The sequence below is a fragment of the Nycticebus coucang genome, chromosome 6 (assembly GCF_027406575.1).
Source record: "Nycticebus coucang isolate mNycCou1 chromosome 6, mNycCou1.pri, whole genome shotgun sequence".
Taxonomy (NCBI): Eukaryota; Metazoa; Chordata; class Mammalia; order Primates; family Lorisidae; genus Nycticebus; species Nycticebus coucang.
In genome coordinates, this window is record NC_069785.1 from 78,272,834 (window position 1) to 78,290,625 (window position 17,792).

The following is a 17,792-nucleotide window of genomic DNA, read 5'->3' on the forward strand; positions in this document are numbered from 1 at the left end:
CTACGTGGGAGGTGGAGGCAGGAGAATCACTTGAGCCCAGGAGTTGGAGGTTGCTGTGAGCTGTGATGCCATGGCACTCTACCCAGGGTGACAGCTTGAGGCTCAGTCTCAAAAAAAAAAAAAAAAAGAAAGAAAGAAAAACTAGTGAGAGAGGTGCTGCTAAAATTAATATTTTCCATATTCCTTTTTGAACTGTTTTTTAATTTTTTTTTTTAGAGACAAAGTCTCACTTTGTCGCCCTTAGTAGAGTGCTGTGCTGTCACAGCTCACAGCAACCTCCAGCTCTTGGGCTTAGGTGATTCTCTTGCCTCAGCCTCCCAAGTAGCTGGGACTACAGGCACCCGCCACAACACTCGGCTATTTTTTTGTTGCAGTTTGGCAGGGGCTGGGTTTGAACCCGCCACCCTCGGTATATGCAGCCGGCATCCTACTCACTAAGCCACAGGCACTACCCAGTACTGTTTTTAACTTTAATCTTACTGTAGTATCTACTCAAAAGATAAAAATAAACACCAAATATATTAATTTTATATAGCCCTTAAGTAAATTCATATAATAGGAATTTTTTAACATAATACCTTTTTTTTTTGTAGAGACAGCATCTCACTTTGTCACCCTCAGTAGAGTGCTGTGGCATCACAGCTCACAGCAACCTCCAACTCCTGAGTTTTAGGTGATTCTCTTGCCTCAGCCTCCCAAGTAGCTGGAACTACAGGCAACCGCCACAACGCCTGGCTATTTTTTTGTTGCAGTTTGAACCCATCACCCTTGGCATATGGGGCTGGCGCCCTACCCACTGAGCCACAGGCGCCACCCCTGAACATAATACCTTTTAAACCATTAAACTATGCCACCAAACAATATTAAGTTTGCTGATATAGCTGAGTGCCTGTAGCTCAATGGTTAGAGCACTGGCCCCATGTACTCTATACAGAACTCTAAAAAGGAGTAAAGGATTACAGCTGCTTTTATAACCCCTAACCCCAGACAGGAATCCTTCAAGGCAGTGCAGGAAGTGTGCCACATTCACTTTCCTGCTGGAGGCATTTGTCAATAGCAGATTTACTAAAAATAAACTGGCATCTCTCCTCTCAGGCTTAAAAACCACTCTCCAGGCAGAACTTACCAAAGAAGACGAAGAACTCCCAAAGACGAGAGGAAATAATTCAACAAGAGAACAAGGATGTGAACAATTCTAAATCATCACAGGAGAAAATCCATGCCAAGAGGTTGAGAGGCAGAAAAGAAACATAGAAAAATAAAAAAAATCTGGAGAATAAACAGGAAGCTCCTCACCCATCAACAAAAGCAGAGTCATCCAGGTTCCCAGAGGGAAACAACAGTAGCTGGTCACTGCATATGGAAGAAGCTGAACACTGGCAATGGCTATACATTCTAGCTGTTTAATAAGGGGGTAAACCATATAACTGGAAGAAATCTGGAAAGTCTGAGGGCCTAAACTCTAAATGACTTGGCAGACCTAGGGGGAGGGAGGTGCCTTTTAGTAACAATTTTTGCCTCTCTTCTGATAGCTGGCACTTTGGGAAAGAAAGGAGGAATTTGAATGGCTGTCAATAATGTGGAGTTGGGGCTTGGAGCCTGTAGCCCAGTGGCTAGGGCTCTGGCCATATACACTGGTGTTGGTGGGTTCGAACCCAGTCCAGGCCTGCCAAACAACAATGGCAACTACAACAAAAAAATAGCTGGGCATTGTGGTGCGTGCCTGTAGTCCCAGCTACTTGGGAGACTGAGGCAAGAGAATCACTTAAGCCCAAGAGTTGGAGATTGCTGTGGGCTGTGATGCCACAGCACTCTACCAAGAGCGACATAATGAAACTCTGTCTCAAAAAAATAAAATAAAAATGAATGAATGAATAAATAAAGTGGAGTTGGCTTTCCAGATGATGCCAGAAGATTTTTTCCTCTTCTCCTTCCCCCTCAAACCTGGCATATTCCTATTTATTCTTTAGGTTAGCCTTAATCCTACTTCATCCTATAAATTTCTACTGCTTTCCAGCGAGGCACTGACTACATAGTATTATAAAAGCTTATGTTATTCTCTAACTGCTCCTACTAAGATGTAAGGTTGGGAGGTGCAGGAGCCATGCATGTCTTCTACGCCATACTACATAGCCAAGGCTAAGAACAGTAACACCATTCTGATAAATAGACTAACCAATAAGCTCTTGATTGGCTAAAAGAGTGCTATTTACAGAAGGCAGGGAGAACATATTTGAATACTTACCAATCTGATTATGAGAACTTAAAATTAAAAATAGAGAAGGAGATAGGAAAAATTCTCAGATAAAACTGGGAAAGACTATCAGGAATAACATAAGAAAAGGCATAAAAGAGAATGACTGGGAATTAAATTGTCAGTATCTTTAGACATCTATAATCATACACAAAATAAAATAATTTAAAGTAACTTTTGGGTTGGGGGGGGGGGTTGTAGTTGTCATTGTTGTTTGGCAGGCCCTGGCAGGGTTTGAAACCCCCAGCCCCGATGTATGTGGCCGGGGCTCTAGCTGCTGAGCTATAGGCGCTGAGCCAACTTTAGGGATTTTATAAAATAAGACATGCTCCCTACCCATAACAATCTGAGCTTAGTGGATTTGTGAACACAGTATGTCGATGAATGAGAATTCATAAATATAAATACACATATATATATGTTTTTTTGAGACATAGTCTCACTATGTCGCCCTCAGTAGAGTGCCATGGCGTCATAGCTCATAGCAACCTCAACGTCTTGGGTTTAAGATTCTCTTGCCTCAGCTTCCCAAATAGCTGGGACGACAGGTGGTTGCCACAACACCCAGCTATTGTTTTGTTACAGGTGTCATTGTTGTTTAGCAGGTATGGTCCGGGTTCAAACTCGCTAGCCTTGGTGTATGTGGTCAGCACCCTAACCACTAAACTATGGGTGTCAAGCCTATCATTCAAATCTTAAAAGGGAAAGTGGGCTGGGTGCGGTGGCTCATGCCTATAATCCCAGCACTCGGGAGGCCGAGGTGGGTGGACTGTCTGAGCTTACAAGTTCAAGACCAACCTAAGCAAGAGTGAGACCCCATCTCTGAAAGATAGCCAGGCACTGTGGCAGGCGCCTGTAGTGGCAGCTATGTGGGAGGCTGAGACAAGAGAATCACTTGAACCCAAGAGTTTGAGCACTCTACCAAAGGTGACCAAGTGAGACCCTGTCTCAAAAAAAAAAAAAGAGGACAAGTGGAATGGCAGCACACCTCAAAATGCTATTAACCAGGAGAAATCCATAAACTACTTGAGAACTTCTAAATGAGGACAAAGGAGAGATATGGATGTGATACACTTATTTTGGAATCACCCATCAGACTGCTCAGTAATGAAAAATATGGATTGTCTTCTTGACTCACATCCTAAGACTGGCATAATGAGAAATGATGTTATAGAAATAGGGAACTTCAGGAGGCGCCTGTGGCTCAAGGAGTAGGGCACCAGCCCCATATACTGGAGGTAGCAGGTTCAAACCCAGTCCTGGCCAAAAACTGCCAAAAGAAAAAAGAAATAGGAAACTTCAAGCACTTTGACATTTGCTGAATATCAGATTTACCTTAAAGAAAAAAAAAAAAGGAGGGAAGGGCAGCACCTGTCGCTCAAAGGAGTAGGACACTGGCCCCATATGCCATAAGTGGTGCGTTCAAACCCAGCACTGGCCAAAAACTGCAAAAAAAAAAAAAAAAAGAGAAGACAGAAAGCCTAACAAATTCTTCCTGGCAGTTTCATTTGAAAAGGATGAGGGGGCTCAGCGCCTGTAACACAGTGGTTAAGGCACCAGCTACATGCACCGAGGCTGGAGGGTTCAAACCCAGCTCAGGCCTGCTAAACAACAATGACAACTGCAACAAAAAAATAGCCAGGTATTGCAGCAGGCCCCTATACTCCGAGCTACTTGGGAGGCTGAGGCAAGAGAATCACTTAAGCCCAAGAGTTTGAGGTTGCTGTGAGCTGTGATGCCATAGCACTCTACCAAGGGCAACACAGTGAGACTCTGTCTCCAAAGGGGGAAAAAAGAAAAAACAAAGAAAAAGAAAAGGATGAGGGAACTATCACACTGCACTTAATCCAGACCAAGGAAAAAGACTAGGCCAGGCATGATGGCTCATGCCTGTGATTTCAGCACCAGTCTAGGAGTTTGAGACCAGTCTGAGCAATATTGAGAAACTGTCTCCACTAAAAATGTCAAAGGTAGTGAGACATTGTAGCACACACTTGTAGTCCTAGCTCATCATGAGGCTAAGGCATGAGGTTCATTTGAGTCCAGGAGGTAGAGGTTGCAGTCAGCTATGATAATGCCACTGCACTGTCCTAGGTAACAGAATGAGCCCCTGTGTAAAAAAGAACAAGGCAGGTGGATTGCCTGAGCTCATAGGTTCCAAACCAGCCAGAGTCAGAGGAAGACCCTGCCTCTAAAAAAATAGCTGAAGGCGACTCTTGTGGCTCAAGGAGTAGGGTGCTGGCCCCAGATGCTGAAGGTGGCGGGTTCAAACCCAGTCCCGGCCAAAAACTGCAAAATAAAAATAAAAAATAAAAATACCCTGTTTCACCGAAAATAAGAAAGGGTCTTATTTTAAGGTGTGCTCCCAAAGATGCGCTAGGTCTTATTTTCAGGGGACGTCTTATCTTTCCTGTAAGTAGGTCTTATTTTCGGAGGATGTCTTATTTTGGGGGAAACAGGGTTAATAAAATAACAACAACAGCTGGGCATTGTGGCCGGCACCTGTAGCCCCAGCTATTTGGGAGACTGAGGCAAGAGAATTGCTTAAGCCCAAGAGTTTAAGGTTGCTGTGAGCTGTGATGCCACAGCACTCTACTGAGGGCAACATAGTGAGACTATTTCAAAATAATAAATAAATAAATAATATAAAATAGCTCTTTCGCGTCCTTGCTTTGAAGATGACAAAGAAAAGAAGGAACAACGGTCGTGCCAAAAAGGGTCGTGGCCATGTGCAACCTATTCGCTGCACGAACTGCGCCCGATGCGTTCCCAAAGACAAAGCTATAAAGAAGTTCGTCATTCGGAACATAGTGGAGGCCGCGGCTGTGAGGGATATTTCTGAAGCGAGTGTCTTCGACGCTTATGTGCTTCCCAAGCTCTATGTGAAGCTACATTACTGTGTGAGTTGTGCCATTCACAGCAAGGTAGTCAGGAACCGTTCTCGGGAAGCCCGCAAGGACCGAACACCTCCACCCAGATTTAGACCTGCGGGTGCTGCCCCAAGACCTCCACCAAAGCCCATGTAAGGAGTTGAGTTCTTGAGGACTGAAGAATAACTATCCTTTGGGAAAAAAATAAAATGGAAATTATACTTAAAAAAAAAAATAAAATAAATAAATAAATAAATAATATAAAATAAAATATGGAACGCTTCAGGCAGTGTATGTGGCTCAGCCCATATACTGAGAGTGGTGGGTTCAAACCTGGCCCGGCCAAACTGCAAAAAAAAATAGCCAGGTATTGTGGCAGGCACCTGTAGTCCCAGCTACTCGGGAGGCTGAGGCAAGAGAATCACCTAGGCCCAAGAGTTGGAGGTTGCTGTGAGCTGTGTGACGCCACAGTACTCTGTCAAGGGCGATAGAGTGAGACTCTATCTCTTAAAAATAAAATAAAACAAAAAATAAATAAATAAAATTTAAAACATACGGAACGCTTCATGAATTTTGCATGTCATCCTTGTACAGTAGTCATGCTAATCTTCTCTGCAGCATTCCAATTTGAGCATATGTGTTCCTGAAGTAAGCACACTAGCCCCTTTCCTCCTGGGTCTATTATTCCCTCCACTCCATACAAGTGAAGCTATCTAACAACTGTTTCCATCTCTATCCCTCAATAACACATTCATTCTCATATATTGCCTCCTCACACATCCCTGAGATTCAATTTTGCCCTAGTCTCCTAAGGCAAGAGGATCTGACAGAAGTGACTTGAGGACTTCTAGTCTAAAATTCTAGGACCTGGCTCATGCCTATAATCCTACACTGTGGGAGGCCCAGAGCTCAGGAGTTTCAGACCAGCCTGAGCAAGAGTGAGACCTCATCTCTATTAAAAATAGAAAAACTAAGGTAGCTCAGTGGGTAGGGCGCCGGCCACATACACCGAAGCTGGTGGGTTCGAACCTGGTCCAGGCCAGTTGAAAAAAAACAATGGGCGCAAAAAAATAGCCGGGCGTTGTGGCAGGCACCTATAGTCCCAGCTACTTGGGAGGCTGAGGCAGGAGAATTGCTTAAGCCCAAGAGTCAGAGGTTGCTGTGAGCTGTGACACTACAATTTACTGAGGACAACAAGTAAGACTCTGTCTCAAAAAAAAAAAAAAAGAAAGAAAAGAAAAACTAGCCAGGTGTAGTGATGGGCACCCTGTAGTCCCAGCTACTTAGGAGGCTGAGACAAGGATTATTCAAACACAAGAGTTTGAAGTTCCTGTGAGCTATGACACCAGGGCAATCTACCCATGGCAACTGAATGAGACGTTATCTCAAAAAAAAAAAAAAAATCTAGGACTGATATGTTAGACTTTGTACTTACCTGACCCTGGCCTGCAGATTAGACCTGCTGCTAATCTGCACCAAATCTAACTGGCCCCCTGCTTTCTTCCTGAAACTGAAACCCAACCTTGTGCCCTAGGTAACAAAATCAATCCTGAGTCTTAGTCATATACTCAAAAACACAGGACTCTTCCTCAATGTCCCCTTTACCCAGAGCTCCATTACTCTCACAAAGGAATGCAACTGGTCAGGAATCTACAATTAGGCAACATCAGTCATCCCAGAAGCTAATCTCAGACTTCAGCTATTTTAAACACACTAGATGGATACTTTCAAATCCAAGGAGGCTCTGACATAAACTCAGGAAAAAACATAATACACACTCATAAAATAGTACAAGTTGAGCAGCTTATTGTACCTAAGAGGCCATTTGCAAACCTACAAATAATGAAATCTTGAAAAGCTGCCTGCATTCTGGCCATCCTTACTGCAATGTCCCATTTTCAATTCCAATTAGAACTGAGCTCAGCTTTCTGGCAGAACCCAGACAGTAAAATCTGGTAACTCCTAGATCCAGATTTTTAAGGCAACTAACACTGGAGTAACATGAGCTTCCCTGTGGAATAGCCTTGTCAAAGTTGGCAAGTTTTCCTGGCTGAATCAGAACAAGCCTGTGTCCAATTTCATTCAATACTCCCTTGGAAGCCAAGGGAATGCCATCTGCAGAGGACATCAGGTGTCTCAAAACCCTCTTTTTAATGATGCAGACATCTTGGTTTCATTTTTATTTCTCAAGTGGATAGAGGATCTGCTCTTTATTTGGATGAGAGAAACCATGATAAATGCTAGTCACTGAGAATCTTGCCTTATTGTTCCTCTCCCAGGGAACAGTATTCTGTTTGATACTAGTCCTGAATCAAATGATTCCACGAGCTTTCATCTAGTTCCGACTAGCTCTTATACCTAAAGTTCCAGAGCTGGGCGGGTGGCTCACGCCTGTAACCTCAGCACTTGGGAAGCCAAGATGGGTGAATTGTCTGAGCTCACAGGTTTGAGACCAGCCTGATCCAGAGCGAGACCCCCATCTCTAAAAAATTAGCCAAGCATTGTGGCGGGTGCCTGTAGTCCCAGCTACTACAGAGGCTGAGGCAAGAGAATCGCCTAAGCCCAGGAGTTTGTGGTTGCTGTGCACTGTGATGCCACAGCACTCTACCAAGGGTGACAAAGTGAGACTCTGTCTCAAAAGAATAATAAAAATAAAAGTTCCAGAGCCAACTTGTAAATCCAGGACTTCCCCTCCTCAATGTCTAAACTTACTTCTCAATGGTTTCTTGACCACCACCACAACACCCTATATATTCTCAAATTTTAAGCATGCACTTGGAGACTTGTTAAAATACAGATTATTGGGCGGCGCCTGTGGCTCAGTGAGTAGGCGCTGGCCCCATATGCCGAGGGTGGCGGGTCCAAACCCAGCCCCGGCCAAACTGCAACAAAAAAATAGCTGGGCGTTGTGGCGGGCGCCTGTAGTCCCAGCTGCTCGGGAGGCTGAGGCAAGAGAATCGCGTAAGCCCAAGAATTAGAGGTTGCTGTGAGCCATGTGACACCACGGCACTCTACCAGAGGGCGGTACAGTGAGACTCTGTCTCTACAAAAAAAAATAATACAGATTATTGGATTCCACCTCCAGAGTTTCTCATTCAGTAGATCTAGGGTTGGACTTCAAAATTTGCATTTTTGATAAGCTCCCAGAGGATGCTGATGTTACTGGTCTGGGGAACACACTTTGAGAATCATTGCTCTAGATCAGGGGTCCTCAATCTACGGCCAGTGGGCCACATGCGGCCCGCCAAGGACATTTATCCGACCCGCTGGGTGTTTTTGCCACAGCTGCCTGTCTTGCTTAGTAGCCGACTTGTCCTGGCCTGCAGAGTGTTTTTGCTGCCCTGCCTGTCATGCTTAGCAGCCGACTCGTCCTGAGCCACAGTGCGCATGTGTGGAATGTGCGCCAACTCTCCGACTCCACTTCTCTCTGTCTCTCCCTGCCCCTCCTTCTCTCTGTCTCTCCCTGCCAGGTGTTTTTGCCATCCTGCTTAGCAGCCCACTCATCCCGGCCCGCAGTGTGTGTGTGTGTGTGTGTGTGTGTAATATGCGCCACCTCTCTGACTCCACTCCTTCTCTCTGTCTCTTGACTCTTCCTCTCAGTCTCTGGTGTAATTGGAGGAGTCACCAGGTTGCCTGTGCAGAGCCTGCTGCTTCCTAAGGACCCAGGTAAGAACAAGTTAGGATTTTTCTCTTTTTTTTGTGGTTTTTGGCAGAGGCTGGGTTTGAACCCACCACCTCCAGCATATGGGACCAGCGCCCTACTCCTTGAGCCACAGGCGCCGCCCGGATTTTTTTTTTTTGAAGTTAGGAGGTCTATTTTTTTTTTATTTTGCAGTTAGTAGGGCCTTTCTTTTTTTGCAGTTAAGGGGGGGCCTTTTTTTTCTGAAGTTAGGAGGTCTTTTTTTTCAGATGGGGGCGCCTTTTTTTTTTTAAATTGGTTAGTTGGTTGGGGGTGGTTTCTAGGGGGGTTGCATCAGTGATAACACAAATAGTCAGCACTCATTGCTAATGCAAATTGTCAGTGCTCAGAGGTAATGCAAATGGTCAAAGCTCAGAGGTAATGCAAATAGTGCTCAGTGGTAATGCAAATTGTTAGCGCTCAGTATTAATGCAAATTGTCAGCAGTCAGTGTTATCACAAATGGTCAGCAGTCAGTGTTATCACATGGGGGCCCCAAACTGGTAATCTGCCTAGGGTCCCATGGAAACTTAATCTGGCTTTGCAGACAGCCGAGGAGTAGGAAACCCAATTTAATTGACAGTAAGTGCATTCATATTCTGATTGCTATTCAGTTGTGTATGATGTTGTATGTTGTGTGCTGTGTAAGCCCCGGTTCACACTGCTGCGATCTCTGAGCAGTGCGAGTTCAGTTTAGCTTGTATGGCTAAACTCACATTAGATTCGGAAGAAAAAAAGGCATATGTGCCTTCTTTTTTCCTGCAGTGGAATCTGATCACATGGGTGAGAAAACCCATGCGATCAGATTCCTGTGCAAGTTCACAGATCACAGTGCGGTTCACACAGGGTAGTGTGAACTGGAAAGGTGTTGGAGGAACTGGCTCTGTAATCGTGCCTGTTCCCACACGGCACCAGTGTGAGCCTGAGGTAAAAGTGGAGTTCCACCATATGGGCACTGGCAAGGCTGAAATGATGTGGACTGGCAAGGCTGCATTGGTGACACTGATCAGACTGCACTGATGGGCAGTGCAGTCTGTATGTCTCTGTGTGGGCAAAGTTATTGCTGGTATATTATTTTTGCAGCACGTGTGCAAAAATTTTTTTTTTTGTGTGTGTGTATATATATATAGTTATTTTACTAATAGTAATTTGGAATCCCTAGGAAACAATGATATCAAGAAAGAGAAAAATTGACTCGAAGTTGGGCGGCACATGTGGCTCAAGGAGTAGGGCGCCGATCCCATATGCCGGAGGTGGCAGGTTCAAACCTAGCCCCGGCCAAAAACCAAAAAAAAAAAAAAAAAAATTGACTTGGAGTGTAGGATATTCAAAGAACAGTGGACTTATGATTACTTTTTCGTGCAGTACAAGGAAAGAGCTGTGTGTTTGATATGCCAGGATATAGTGTCTGTGTTCAAAGAATACAATTTGTGTCAACACTACCAAACTCAACATAAAGATAAATATGAGTGGTTGGAGAAGTGAGAAAAGATAAAATATTAAAACTGAAATATACATTGACAACTCAGCAAAATATTTTTGTCAAGCAGAAACAGCGAAATACTTCATCACTGCAAGTTTTCAAGTTGTCAAGCTAATAGCATGCACTGGCAGACCATTTGTGGAAGGAGAATTTGTTAAAGAATGCCTTCTTTCGGTTGCCAAAGAGATGTGTCCAGAGAAGGCCAATTTATTTAGTACAGGGAGTCTTTCAGGACCCTCAATTACACAAAGGATTGAAGTAATGGGAGACAATTTGCATCAGCATTTGCAAAACTCTGCAAACAAACTTTCCTATTTTTCCTTGACACTCAACGAAAGTAATGATGTTCATGATTCTGCACAACTTCTAATTTTTATTCTTGGGATGAATGACTATTTCGAAGTCAAAGAAGAGCTTGCTGTACTGCAAAGCATCAAAGCAACAACTACAGGAGAGGATATCTATGAAAAGGTTTGCCAAACTGTGAATAGTCTGGAGCTGGACTGGGCAAAACTAGCCAGCATGACAACTGATGGTGCTCCTAGCATGGTCTAAGAAAGGAGTAATTGCTTGCATTAATCAAGAGATGGACAAACAACCATTCTCATCCAATAGCCATACACTGCCTCATCCACCAACAAGCACTGTGTAGTAAATCACTGAAGTGGGACTCTGTTATGAAAACTGTGGAATCTTGTGTTAACTTCATTAGAAGTAATGCACTAAACCACAGACAATTTCAGGAATTTCTGTCTGAGCTAAATGTAGCCTGTGAAGATGTTCCGTACCACACAGAAGTCCACTGGCTAAGTCCAGGGAGAGTTTTGAAACATTTCTATGAGTTACTCCCACAGATTACAGCTTTACTGCTTTAGAAAAACAAAAAAGTACCAGAGCTCAATGATGCAGAATGGAAATGGCACCTTGCCTTTCTGACAGATGTAACAGAGCTACTCAACAGTTTCAATGTGCAACTTCAAGGAAAGGGGAAGCTCATCTGTGATATGCAATCACATGTGAAAGCACTTGAAGTAAAATTAGCAAGACCCTATCTCTACTAGAAATAAAAAAAATTAGCTGGGTGTGGTAGCATATGCCTATAGTCCCAGCTCCTTGAGAGGCTGAGGGAGCAAACTCACTTGAACCCAGGAGGCTGAAGTCTCTGTGAGCTAGACTACTGCCATGGCACTCTAGACTGGTCAAGAGAGTGAGACTCTGTCTCCAAAAAGACAGACAAACAAACAAACCACAGGCAAGTTGGGGAATTGAAGAAACCAGTAATGTTGAACCTACATATGCCAAGGCAAATCTGTTTCTGATGTGTGTGTATAAATAGAAGTGTCACACAAAGAAATATGTGGCTAAAGGGAGATGAAATGAGGCCAGGCACTGTGGCCAGCGCCTATAATCTCCGCACTTGGAGGCCGAGGCTGGTGGATTGCCTGAGCTCATGAGTTCAAGACCACCCTGAGCAAGAGCAAGACCCCATATCTAAAAAATAGCTGGGTGTTGTGTCAGGTGCCTATAATCCTAGCTACTTGGGAGGCTGAGGCAAAAGGATTGCTTGAATCCAAGAGTTTGAGGTGTGAGCTATGATGCCATAGCACTCTACCTGGGTGACCAAGTATGACTCTGTCTCAAATAAATAAATAAGTAAATAAATAAATAAATAGATAGGCTCAGTGCCTATAGCTCAAGTGGCTAAGGTGCCAGTCACATACACCAGAACTGTGGGGTTCGAACTCAGCCCAGGCCTGCCAAAACAACAATGACAACTACAACCAGAAAATAGCCAGGCCTTGTGGCAGGCACCTGTATTCCCAGCTACGTGGGAGGCTGAGGCAAGAGAATCGCTTAAGTCCAGGAGTTGGAGGTTGCTGTAAGCTGTGACACCACAGCACTCTACCCAGAGCGACAGCTTGAGGCTCTGTTTCAAATAAATAAACAAAAATAAGAAGGTAGATGAAATACACTAGAAAGAACACTGTACTTAATCAGAAGAACAAGTCTCAGAGCTTCTCCTCTGAAAGCCTCTGTATATCATCCATGTATCTTACAGATAATCATCCTAAAGAAAACAATATCTGCTTCATAAACTATGCGAGAAATAAATTATTATTTTTTTTTTTTGGTTGCAGTTTGGCCAGAGCCGGGCCTGAACCCGTCACCCTCGGTATATGGGGCCGGCACCCTACCGACTGAGCCACAGGCGCCGCCCGAAATAAATTATTTTAATACAGTTTCACTCATTCTTCAGCAAACATATTTTGAATTTTTCACAATGTATACTAAGGAGAAAATTGAGTCCCTGATCTTACTGCATAAAACAAGACCTCCTGGGTGGCACCTGTGGCTCAAGGAGTAGGGCGCTGGCCCCATATGCTGGAGGTAGCAGGTTCAACCCCAGCCCCAGCCAAAAACTGCAAAAAAACAAAACAAAACAAGACCTCCTCTTGGATGGGTACCCTATAATTCTTGGGTACCTCAAGAATTTTTTACTGAGAACCAGACAGCAGTTCCTGAATGACAGTGAGCTCCAAACCCAGGCTAAACAATGACTTGGCACATAGCAAGAGACAATAAATGATGGCTGACTGAACAAACTGTGTTCCTGTTCATGTTATTTAAAAACCTCTCAAAAAGGCTCTGCACCTGTGGCTCAAGCAGCTAAGGCACCAGCCACATACACCTGAGCTGGCAGGTTGGAATCCAGCCTGGGCCCGCCAAACAACAATGACAGCTGCAACCAAAAAATAGCCAGGCACTGTGGCTGGCGCATGTAGTCCCAGCTACTTGGGAGATGGAGGCAGGAGAATCGCTTGAGCCCAGGAGTTGGAGGTTGCTGTGAGCTGTGATGCCACAGCACTCTACCCAGGGCAACAGCTTGAGGCTCTGTCTCAAAAAAATTAAAATTAAAATTAAAAATAAAATAAAAACCTCTCAAAAAAACAAAAACTTCCTCTCAGTTGACATTAACATGAAACAGTAAAAGTATTGATACATAATAATCACCTTACTCACTTAAGGAATAAGACACTTTATAACAACACTCAGAAACATCTGGAGGTGTACTATCAGTATTGAAATGTCACATTATACCCCATAAATATATACAATTACTATGTTTCAATTAAAAATAAACTAAGGGTGGTTACTCATGCCTATGACCCCAACAATTTGGGAAGCTAAAGTGAGAAGATCTCTTCCAGGAGTTCAAGACCACCCTGGGCAATACCGTGAGATCCTGTCACTACAAAAAATTAAAAAAAAAAAAAAAAAAAATTTAGTTGGATGTGGCAGTACACACCTGTAGTCCTAACCACTAGGGAGGCTGGGGCAGAAGGATCCCTTGAGGCCAAGAGTTGAAAGCTGAAGTGAATTATAATCACCTCACTCACTGTACTTCAATCTGGGAGACAAAGCAAGAATCCATCCCTAAAACAATTAAAGTAAAAACAGTTTTTTGGTGTTTTTTTGGTTGCAGTTTGGCCGGGGCCAGGTTTGAACCCGCCACCCGGGGCATATGGGGCCAGCACCTGACTCACTGAGCCACAGGCACCGCCCGTAAAAAAAAGTTTTATCAATAAAGGACCAGGTAGTGCCTGTAACTCAAGCAGCTAAGGCACCAGCCATATACACCAGAGCTGGCGGGTTCGAATCCAGCCTGGGCCTGCCAAACAACAATGACAACTACAACCAAAAAACAGCCAGGCGTTGTGGTAGGTGCCTGTAGTCCCAGCTACGTGGGAGGCTGAGGCAAGAGAATTGCTTAAGCACAGGAGTTTGAGGTTGCTGTGAGCTGTGACACCACAGCATTCTACTGAGGGCAACATAGTGAGATTCTGTCTCAAAAAAAAAAAAGAAAAAATTCTGGTGGGTGAGGCCAGGCAGTGGCTCACACCTATAATCCCAGCACTCTGGTAGGCAGAGGCAGGTGGATTGCCTGAATTTACAGGTTCAAGACCAGCCTGAACCAGAGCAACACCTTGTCTCTAAAAAATAGCCACGTGTTGTGTGGCAGGTGCCTGTAGTCCCAGCTGCTTGGGAGACCGAGGCAAGAGAATCGCTTGAGCCCAAAAGTTTGAGGTTGCTATGAGCTATGATACCGTGGCACTCTACCAAGGACGACAAAGTGCAACTCTGTCTCAAAAAAAAAAAAAAAAAAAAAAAGGGCGGCGCCTGTGGCTCAGTCGGTAAGGCGCCGGCCCCATATACCGAGGGTGGCCGGCCGGCCAAACTGCAACCAAAAAATAGCCGGGCGTTGTGGTGGGCGCCTGTAGTCCCAGCTGCTCGGGAGGCTGAGGCAAGAGACTCGCGTAAGCCCAAGAGTTAGAGGTTACTGTGAGCCGTGTGATGCCACGGCACTCTACCCGAGGGCGGTACAGTGAGACTCTGTCTCTACAAAAAAAAAAAAAAAACTGTTTCCTATTCCATAGAGGGGAAAATACTATCATTTATTGAGCATTTTGTAGCTACAAAAGATTCTACTTATGTGATTTAAGTAGACCTTCCAAAAGTTCCTTAAGGAAAGAAGATAAAACAGACTCAGAAATGTTAAATAAAATCCCTAGAACCACAAAGGAAACTGGGGGATACCTTAAGTCTACCTAAGGTTCATCACCATCATATTACAAAAGGCCTAAGTTTCACTTGTAACTCCTCCCATTTATAAAAATGCCAAGTTTGTGTTCATCTTAAATACTGGGATCTCAGCACTTAATTTTTATAGTCCTGAACATGAACAAAAAAAAATTTATCTTCAGGATTTTGTTTGGTTGTTTGAGACAGACTCTCAATGTCACCCAGGGTAGAGTGCAGTGGGATTAGCCTACCTTACAGCAACCTAAACCTCCTGGGTTCAAGTGATCCTCCTGTCTTATCTTCTAGAGTAGCTGGGACTACAAGTGCCCACTACAACAACTGCCTAATTTTTTTTATTTTTAGTAGAGATGGGGTTTCACTCTTGCTCAAGCAAGTCTCCAACTCCTGAGCTCAATCCACTTGCCTCAGCTTCCCAGAGTGCTAGGATTACAGATATGAGCCATCACCCCTGGTCTACAACCAGTCTTTTAAAAATTGGGCTTTTAGGCTCGGCACCTGTGGCTCAAGCGGCTAAGGTGCCAACCACATACACCTGAGCTGAGGGTTCAAGTCCAGCACGGGCTGCCAAACAACGACAGCTGCAACCAAAAAATAGCTGGGCCTTGTGGCCGATGCCTATGGTCCCAGCTACTTGGGAGGCGGAAGCGGGAGAATTGCTTGAGCCCATGAGTTGGAGGTTGCTGTGAGCTGTGATGCCACGGCACTCTACCTAGGGCAACAGCTTGAGTCTCTGTCTCATTAAAAAAAAAAAAAAAAAATCTGGGGCGGTGCCTGTGGCTCAATGAGTAGGGTGCCGGCCCCCTATACCAAGGGTAGTGGGTTCAAACCCAGCCCTGGGCAAACTGTAATAAAAAAAAAATAGCTGTGCATTGTGGCAGGCACCTGTAGACCCAGCTACTTGGGAGGCTGAGGCAAGAGAATTGCCTAAGCCCAGAGTTAGAGGTTGCTGTGAGCTGTGACGCCTTGGCACTCTACCAAAGACGACAAAATGAGACTCTCTCTCTAAAAAAAAAAAATTGAGCTTGTAGGCTTGGTGCCCGTAGGTTACGGTGCCAGCCACCCAACAAGGCTGTTGGGTTCAAACATGGCCCAGGCCTGCTAAACAACGACAACTGCAACAAAAATAGCCAGGCATTGTGGCAGGTGCCTGTAGTCCCAGCTACTTGAGAGGCTGAGGCAAGAGAATCGCTTAAGCCCAAAAGTTTGAGAATGCTATGAGCTGTGATGCCACCACACTCTACAGAGAGCGACAAAGTAAGACTCTTGCTCAAAAAAAATAAAAGTAAAAAATAAACTGGGCATGGTGGGTCCCTCCTGTAATCCCAGTGCTTGGGAGGCTGAGGCAGGTGGATTACCTTAGATCACAGGTTCGAGGCCAGCCGAAGCCAGAGCAAGACCCCCATCTCTAAAAAATAGCCAGGCATTGTGGTAGGCACCTGTAGTCCCAGCTACTTGGAAGGCTGAGGCAAGAGGATCACCTGAACCTAAGAGTTTGAGGTTGCCATGAGCTAAGACACCAGCGCACTCTACCAAGGGTGACCAAGTAAGACTCTGTCTCAAAAAATAAATAAATAAAAAATAACAATTGGGGCTTGGTGCCTGTGGCTCAAGCTGCTAAGGCGCCAGCCATATACACCTGAGCTAGCGGGTTCGAATCCAGCCCAGGCCCACCAAACAACAATGACGGCTGCAACCAAAAAAATAGCCAGGTGTTGTGGTGGGCACCTGTAATCCCAGCTACTTGGGAGGCAGAGGCAGGAGAATCACTTGAGCCGGAATTGGAGGTTGCTGTGAGCTGGCACTCTACCCAGGGTGACAGCTTGAGGTTCTTTCTCAAAAAATAAATAAATGAAAAAATAAATAAAAATAATAACAATTGGGCTTTTAGGCCAGGCACAGTGGGTCACGCCTGTAATCCCAGCACTCTGGGAGGCTGAGCGGGTGGATAGCTTGAACTCATGGGTTTGAGACTAGCCTGAACCAAAGCGAGACATCATCTCTAAAAACAGCTAGGTGTTGTGGCAGGTACCTGTAGTCCCAGCTACTTGGGAGGCTGAGGCAAGAGAATCACTTGAGCCCAAGAGTTTGAGGTTGCTGTGAGCTATGATGCCATAGCACTCTACCAAGGGTGACAAAGTAAGACTCTGTCTCAAAATTAAAAAAAAAAAAAATTGGGGGCAGCGCCTGTGGCTCAAGGAGTAGGGTGCCGGTCCCACATGCTGGAGGTGGCAGGTTCAAACCTAGCCCCGGCCAAAAACCAAAAAAAAAAAAAAATTGGGTGGCACCTGTGGCTCAAGGAGTAGGGCACTGGTCCCATATGCCGGAGGTGGTGGGTTCAAACCCAGCCCCGGCCAAAAACCACAAAAAAAAAAACTTTGGTCTTTAAGATTCTCTGTAATTTACGGGGTGTGGTGACCCTGTCTCTATTAAAAACAGAATACAGGGTCTGCTCCTATAGCACAGTGGTTACAATGCCAGCCACATACACCGAGGCTGGCAGGTTTGAATCCAGCCCAGGCCAGCTGAAACAACAATGACAACTGCAACAAAAAAATAGCTGGGCATTGTGGCGGGCACCTGTAGTCCCTGCTACTGGAAAGCTGAGGCAACAGAATCACTTAAGCCCAAGAGTTTGAAGTTACTGTGAGCTGTGACACCACAGCACTCTACTGAGGGTGACATAGTGAGACTCTGTCTCAATAAATAAATAAATAAATAAAAGAAAACAGAAAACATTCTGGGAGGCCAAGGCAGTGGATCCCTTAAGCTCAGGAGTTCCACACCAGCCTGAGCAAGAGGAGTCTCTGCCTCTATTAAAAATAGAAAGGAAAAAAAAAAAAAAAAAAAAAAAAAAAAAAATATATATATATATATATATATATATATGAGCTGGGCATCGTGGTGG

The 17,792-nt window shown here is 44.7% G+C and overlaps 2 protein-coding genes and 1 non-coding gene across 4 annotated transcripts in view; 1 reads left to right on the forward strand and 2 right to left on the reverse strand.

Moving 5' to 3' along the window:
* The window catches only part of PTPN9 (protein tyrosine phosphatase non-receptor type 9), a 103,262-nt gene that overhangs the window by 75,959 nt on the left and 9,511 nt on the right, over positions 1–17,792 (reverse strand). The window lies entirely within an intron of this gene.
* On the forward strand, positions 4,911–5,359 carry LOC128589115 (40S ribosomal protein S26). Its single transcript, XM_053596036.1, has one exon. It carries the CDS (start codon positions 4,933–4,935, stop codon positions 5,278–5,280), a length of 348 nt encoding a protein of 115 aa, XP_053452011.1. The 5' UTR covers positions 4,911–4,932; the 3' UTR covers positions 5,281–5,359.
* LOC128589404 (U6 spliceosomal RNA) lies at positions 5,673–5,780 on the reverse strand. Its single transcript, XR_008380994.1, has one exon. It is a non-coding gene; the product is annotated as a U6 spliceosomal RNA (small nuclear RNA).

Coding starts and splice junctions, on each gene's coding strand:
- LOC128589115 (XM_053596036.1), top strand. CDS start 4,933: ATGACAAAGAAAAGAAGGAACAACGGTCGTGCCAAAAAGGGTCGTGGC.